The sequence below is a fragment of the Salmo salar genome, chromosome ssa12, assembly GCF_905237065.1.
Source record: "Salmo salar chromosome ssa12, Ssal_v3.1, whole genome shotgun sequence".
Classification (NCBI taxonomy): domain Eukaryota; kingdom Metazoa; phylum Chordata; class Actinopteri; order Salmoniformes; family Salmonidae; genus Salmo; species Salmo salar.
The window spans coordinates 64,457,669-64,465,167 of NC_059453.1; the positions used below are offsets into that span (position 1 = coordinate 64,457,669).

Below are 7,499 nucleotides of genomic sequence, written 5' to 3' on the forward strand. Positions count from 1 at the left end.
CTAAGCAAGTAACAGTAATAGCAGATTATCACTATTGTAAACCTGTTGCTATTTATCTACATCAACAGACACTGTCCAGTAGTATACAAACAACACTGCATGGATGAAGTGTGACTTTACAGCAGAGCAGTGGCTTGATAATATTCCCTGCCCCAGTTCCCTTTGGACAGAGAGACAGAGAGAGGGAGAAAGGGAGAGAAGGAGTGAGAGTGGTGGAATGGGATCAGAGTGCGTGTGAGCAGGAGCCAACCCAATTAGAGGAGTATATTCTCAGCGTGTTGTGAGAGGAGGAGTTGGGCTGGGGGCCGGGGTCTGGGGGTCGGGGCTCATAGGAGGAGAAGGGACAGAAATAGATCCCTGAGTGTCACAGTGCACACGTCTGTGTCTCCTGTGCGTCAATACTGTAAACTGACTGCAGCAGGTCCTGCCCGATAGACAGCTGGCACACAACACAGACCGACAGGCAGGCAGGCAGGCAAGCGTCAGACAGACAGACAGACAGACAGACAGACAGACAGACAGACAGACAGACAGACAGACAGACAGACAGACAGACAGACAGACAGACAGACAGACAGACAGACAGACAGACAGACAGACAGACAGACAGACAGACAGACAGACAGACAGACAGACAGACAGACAGACAGACAGGCAGGTAGGTAGGTAGGTAGGTAGGTAGGTACAGTGGGGGAAAAAAGTATTTGATCCCCTGCTGATTTTGTACATTTGCCCACTGCTAAAGAAAGGATCAGTCTATACTTTTAATGGTAGGTTTATTTGAACAGTGTGAGACAGAATAACAACAAAAATATCGAGAAAAACGCATGTCAAAATGTTATAAAGTGATTTGCATTTTAATGAGGGAAATAAGTATTTGACCCCCTCTCAATCAGAAAGATTTCTGGCTCCCAGGTGTCTTTTATACAGGTAACGAGCTGAGATTAGGAGCACACTCTTAAAGGGAGTGCTCCGAATCTCAGCTTGTTACCTGTATAAAAGACACCTGTCCACAGAAGAAATCAATCAATCAGATTCCAAACTCTTCACCATGGCCAAGACCAAAGAGCTCTCCAAGGATGTCAGGGACAAGACTGTAGACCTACACAAGGCTGGAATGGGCTACAAGACCATCGCCAAGCAACTTGGTGAGAAGGTGACAACAGTTGGTGCGATTATTCGCAAATGGAAGAAACAGAAAAGAACTGTCAATATCACTTGGCCTGGGGCTCCATGCAAGATCTCACCTCGTGGGGTTGCAATGATCATGAGAATGGTGAGGAATCAGCCCAGAACTACACGGGAGGATCTTGTCAATGATCTCAAGGCAGCTGGGACCATAGTCACCAAGAAAACAATTGGTAACACACTACGCCGTGAAGGACTGAAATCCTGCAGCGCCCGCAAGGTCCCCCTGCTCAAGAATACATATACATGCCCGTCTGAAGATTGCCAATGAACATCTAAATGATTCAGAGGACAACTGGTGAAAGTGTTGTGGTCAGATGAGACCAAAATGGAGCTCTTTGGCATCAACTCAACTCACTGTGTTTGGAGGAGGAGGAATGCTGCCTATGACCCCAAGAACACCATCTCCACCGTCAAACATGGAGGTGGAAACATTATGCTTTGGGGGTGTTTTTCTGCTAAGGGGACAGTACAACTTCACCGCATCATTTGACGGGGCCATGTACTGTCAAATCTTGGGTGAGAACCTCCTTCCCTCAGCCAGGGCATTGAAAATGGGTCGTGGATGGGTATTCCAGCATGACAATGACCCAAAACACACGGCCAAGGCAACAAAGGAGTGGCTCAAGAAGAAGCACATTAAGGTCCTGGAGTGGCCTAGCCAGTCTCCAGACCTTAATCCCATAGAAAATCTGTTGAGGGAGCTCAAGGTTCGAGTTGCCAAACGTCAGCCTCGAAACATTAATGACTTGGAGAAGATCTGCAAAGAGGAGTGGGACAAAATCCCTCCTGAGATGTCTGCAAACCTGGTGGCCAACTACAAGAAACGTCTGACCTCTGTGATTGCCAACAAGGGTTTTGCCACCAAGTACTAAGTCATGTTTTGCAGAGGGGTCAAATACTTATTTCCCTCATCAAAATGCAAATCATTTTATAACATTTTTGACATGCGTTTTTTCTGGATTTTTTTGTTGTTATTCTGTCTCTCACTGTTAAAATAAACCTACCATTAAAATTATAGACTGATCATTTCTTTGTAAGTGGGCAAATGTACAAAATCAGCAGGGGATCAAATACTTTTTTCCCCCACTGTAGGTAGGTAGGTAGGTAGATAAATAGATAGACAAACAGACAGACAGATGGCACACTACACAGACAGGCTACAAAGGAAAAAACACTAAGCAAAGCAGTACAATTGGTCATCTAAGATTCCTAGATGTTTTGACATTGCTGTTGACTTCTTTACTGAACAGTACAGTCCATCAGAAAAGTAAAGTTTTTTTATTGCAATCCCAGTTGAAGTTGAAGAATGTATCCCCAGGGTATATGACCGGGTCACTGCAATTTCCCTTGAAAATGAACCAACTGTATCACAAAAGGAGTTGCTTCACAAATTTGTCCCTTTCGCCTACTGTATCTCCGAACAGATCCATGCTCCAGAGAATTGCAGTGTCTGCTAAAGGCTAAAAATCCCATTGATTGCATACGGTAGTGTGCATTTGCATAATTTGAACTGCTAGGGCAGTTTGTAGGTATAATTGCCTAAGCCTATACTGTAGGTCCAGAAACAAATTAGTAGCTCAGTTTGAGCCAATTTTAGAACCTGCAACTATGCTCTTACTTCTGTTCTACTAAACATGGGCAGATAGATTTTAATCCCAAACTGAGCTTTGAATCTACCTGGCTTCTAAATTCTAACAGGCACAACCAGTAATTAAGGCATCTCGGTTAAGAGGATGCATCAGATCAGCAGAACTTACACAATCGCTTGACAACATCACTCTGGAAGAAAGAAATAGCATTCATTTTTAAACCCTGAACCATTATTTTCCTGAGACAGAAAAATAATTTGCCAGTCAGTGGAGGAAATGTAATTCCATACCCCTATTTTACTGGGGATATACATGCATCACTGGCCACATAATCTGTGCTGTCAGGAGGAATTTTTCATTTACACCAGCATATGGAATTTGTGTGTGTGTGTGTGTGTGTGTGTGTGTGTGTGTGTGTGTGTGTGTGTGTGTGTGTGTGTGTGTGTGTGTGTGTGTGTGTGTGTGTGTGTGTGTGTGTGTGTGTGTGTGTGTGTGTGTGCGCACGTGCACGTGTGTGTGTGCTGCATTACGTTTAATCTAAATTGCTAACAACTTTCTTTCAAGTTGTGGTTTAGAGATTAAATTGAGTCCGATAGTCCGTTAACCAAAAATAGTTCTGAATGTACTAAGCAAAATAGAAAACACATAAATTACATAATTTTTAGATACTGTCTAATTCATGTAACTTCATTTCACATATTTACAAAAAAAAATTGTTCTTTGCAGAGTAGAAGGCAGCAACATCATTTTTCTTAGAGATTGAGACATGATTGCAAACAACCAGTTCATATGTAGTGTGCATCAACCCAACCCAGCCCGCTCCATCCACACTCCCTCCACACTCCCATAGAAGGTGGCAGAGCCCAACATCAGTCCCTGGCCAGTCGGACATAGATGCTACCGCAGCACTTCCCCATACTCTTAAAGAAGGGAGCGATGGCGATGTCCAATACACTGCCCCACACAGTCTGAACCCAGTGCATGTTGATCAGGAAGAGCTGAATAAAGGGCATGATCAGCCTGGAAACAGACAAACAGACAAAGAGTGAGCATAAACAGGCTAGGTCAATGTCTCTTTAAGATAATTTAGGGCTCTATTCAATCTGTAAAGCTGAATCGTTACAGATTCCACAATAGAAATAACTTTAAATTTAAATCTCGCTGTAAAGCTGAACTTCCACAATACGGATTGAAACCACAAGCACATCGTTCAACTCCATCAAGCACTAACTGAAAACATTGAGTAGATCACGTCAAAGGAGTTCAAAGGTGAGAGGACCCACCAGATATGTAGGCAGCTGAAGACAGCGAAGAGGATCCCTGCCACCAAAGAGACGGGCAAGGCCAGGAGGAGGGAGATGAGCCGGTAGCACCAGAGACGGGACACCTCAAATAGAGCGTGGCTCCACAGCCACACCTTATCGAAGCTCCGCACCGAGGGGGGCTCTGCTATCACGTCCTCAAAGGTCACCTCAGGAGACACAAAGTCTACAGTCAGTCTGGGCACGGCCTGGTGGAAGCTCTCTTTAGCATGGGGCTTTAGTGAAGGTCTATGTATAGGTATGGTCAGAAAAAGGAGGTTCTCCATAAAAACTGTATTTTCTCACCAATAACATTCAGAACTTGGATGCAGGGGAACCACAGAACCATTGTAGCACTTACTGAAGTAACCACATTACAATGAGACTGAAGGCTCTATTCAATCTGTATCACAGAAGTTCAGCATTACAGTGTGATTCAAATTTCAAGTCAACGTTCCCGTTTTAGCAGGGACTGCATTCACAGTAAACGCTGCATATGTCAGCTCAATCGGCAATTACCTTTACATTTCTATTGCCCAATCTGTAACACTTCAGCGATACAGATTAAATAGAGCCTTGAAGTGGGAGAGGAGTACTGATCTTTGAGATGACACACAAGGCACAGTTCTAACTGTGTCCACACGAGGTCAGCATCGCTCAACACACTGCTTTCCAACATCAGATTCCACTTCGTTGGATGGCAGATCTCCCTTCCTATTGCCTCCAGATGTATGTCCAGTGTACCATTAAAGATATGGGCATTAAGATAAATGAGTGCTCATCTCAATAAAATCCTAGGCAGTTAATCCATACCACTGAACAATGTATACATTGTACAGACATTACATAACAAGTTTACCATTAACGGCTTATGGTGTACACAGCACTATGTATGCGACCAAAATCTTTCCAAATTAGTTCCTATCTCAACTATAACATTTCCAGAGTATGTCAGAACATCATTATGTGATTGTTTCCATAGTGTCTCTCTTCGTCCCTGTGTTTAAACCTCCCCTTCCGTTATCTGGAGTCAGCAGACAGGGGATGTGTGGTACTGTATGTGGAGTATCTGCAAACACACTTAGTGCTTTTATCTTCCACAGAGTGGTGTCTGTCTAAACCTCCACTTTACAGTGGCTTGCGAAAGTATTCACCCCCTTGGCATTTTTCCTTTTTTGTTGCCTTACAACCTGGAAGTAAAATAGATTTTTTGGGGGGGTTGTATCATTTGATTTACATGCCTAACACTTTGAAGATGAAAAATATTTTTAATTGTGAAACAAACAAGAAATCAGACAAAAAAACAGAAAACTTGAGCGTGCATATCTATTCACCCCCCTTGTCAATACTTTGTAAAGCCACCTTTTGCAGCAATTACAACTGCAAGTCTCTTGGTGTATGTCTCTATAAGCTTGGCACATCTAGCCACTGGGATTTTTGCCCAATCTTCAAGGCAAAACTGCTCCAGCTCCTTCAAGTTGGATGGGTTCCGCTGGTGTACAGTAATCTTTAATTCATACCACAGATTCTCAATTGGATTGAGGTCTGAGCCTTGACTAGGCCATTCCAAGACATTTAAATGTTTCCCCTTAAACCACTTGAGTGTTGCTTTAGCAGTATGCTTAGGGTCATTGTACTGCTGGAAGGTGAACCTCCGTCCCAGTCTAAAAGACTGAAGACTGAAACAGGTTTCCCTCAAGATTTTCCCTGTATTCAGCGCCATCCATCAATCTTTCTATTCTGACCAGTTTCCCAGTCCCTGCCGATGAAAAAAATCCCCACAGCATGATTGATGCTGCCACCACCATGCTTCACTGTGTGGATGGTGTTCTCGAAATGATGAGAGGTGTTGGGTTTGTACCAGACATAGCGTTTTCCTTGATGGACAAAAAGCTAAATTGTAGTCTCATCTGACCAGAGTACCTTCTTCAATATGTTTGGGGAGTCTCCCACATGCCTTTTGGCAAACACCAAATGTGTTTGCTTATTTTTTTCTTTAAGCAATGGCTTTTTTGTTTTTTTCTGGCCACTCTTTCGTAAAGCCCAGCTCTGTGGAGTGTGCGGCTTAAAGTGGCCCTATGGACAGATACTTCAATCTCTGCTGTGGAGCTTTGCTGCTCTTTCAGAGTTATCATTTGTCTCTTTGTTGCCTCTCTGATTAATGCCCTTCTTGCCTGGTCCATGAGTTTTGGTGGGCGGCCCTCTCTTGGCAGGTTTGTTATGGTGCCATATTCTTTAAAATTTTTTATAATGGATTAAATGGTGCTCCGTGGGATGATCAAAGTTGTAGATATTTTTTTATAACGCAACCCTGATCTGTACTTTTCCACAACTTTGTCCCTGACCTGTTTAGAGAGTTCCTTGGTCTTCATGGTGCCGCTTGCTTGGTGGTGCCCCTTGCTTACTGGTGTTGCAGACTCTGGGTCCTTTCAGAACAGCTGTATATATATTGAGATCATGTGACACTTAGATTGCACACAGGTGGACTGTATTTAACTAATTATGTGACTTCTGAAGGTAATTGGTTGCACCAGATCTTATTTAGGGGCTTCATAGCAAAGGGGGTGAATACATATGCACGGCCCACTTTTCCATGTATTTTTTTGTTTTGTTTTTTGAACCAAGTTATTTTTTTCATTTCACTTTACCAATTTGGACTATTTTGTGTATGTCCATTACATGAAATCCAGATAAAAAACAATTTAAATTACAGGTTGTAATGCAACAAAATAGGAAAAAAATGCCAAAGGGGATGAATACTTTTGCAAGGCACTGTACCTCACTGTTTACCGGGCTGTGCTGCCATGTGTGTCAGTTACCTTTAGATACTTGTTGACTCCCCTTGGGTCCCTGTTCTTGACCAGAGACCTGGTGTCGCTGTGGGCGGAGTCCTCCTCCTGAGCTGGTTCCTCTGCCTCTACCTCCACTACTTCCTCCAGTAGTCCCTCTGCAGTGTGTCTGCCTGGAGGGATCCCCTGCTCCTCTATGTCCTCCAGGTCTAGCCTGGTCTCAGCTGGTGTACGCCCTGTGGTCATGGTGTGTGTGCCTCAGTGGCATGCACCCTCACTGGGCTGGGAGAGCGGATGAAAGGGGGTCGACCACCATAGACCAATCCCACTCCTCTCGCCTCAGCAGCCCAGTCACTGGCACCTCGGTGGGACATAGTGGATGGGTGACTGCATCAGTGCATACTCCCTCAGTGTGGAATGCCCAAATTGGCTTTCACAGGCCCATAACATGACATTCTACAGCTAGCTAATTTGACCTGTGTGATAACTTTCCTAAACAAGGAGCTGTTCACCACATTGTAAAATTTGCGAACGATATACCAAAAATATCTGAGGCATACGTGTTGATTTGAGTGAGTCCATTGACAGCACTGCGCTAATCATAATGCTGCTTCAACCTGTAAATCATT

At 43.9% G+C, this 7,499-nt stretch overlaps 1 protein-coding gene across 1 annotated transcript; it reads right to left on the reverse strand.

Moving 5' to 3' along the window:
* Positions 1 to 3,435: 3,435 nt before the first annotated feature.
* LOC106565578 (caveolin-2) lies at positions 3,436 to 7,178 on the reverse strand. The gene is made up of 3 exons (XM_014132855.2): positions 6,901 to 7,178; positions 4,064 to 4,251; positions 3,436 to 3,800 (listed from the first exon to the last, which is right to left on the reverse strand). The coding sequence occupies exons 1-3, from the start codon at positions 7,114 to 7,116 to the stop codon at positions 3,650 to 3,652; spliced, it is 555 nt and encodes a 184-aa protein (XP_013988330.1). The 5' UTR covers positions 7,117 to 7,178; the 3' UTR covers positions 3,436 to 3,649.
* Between the last annotated feature and the right edge of the window lie 321 nt (positions 7,179 to 7,499).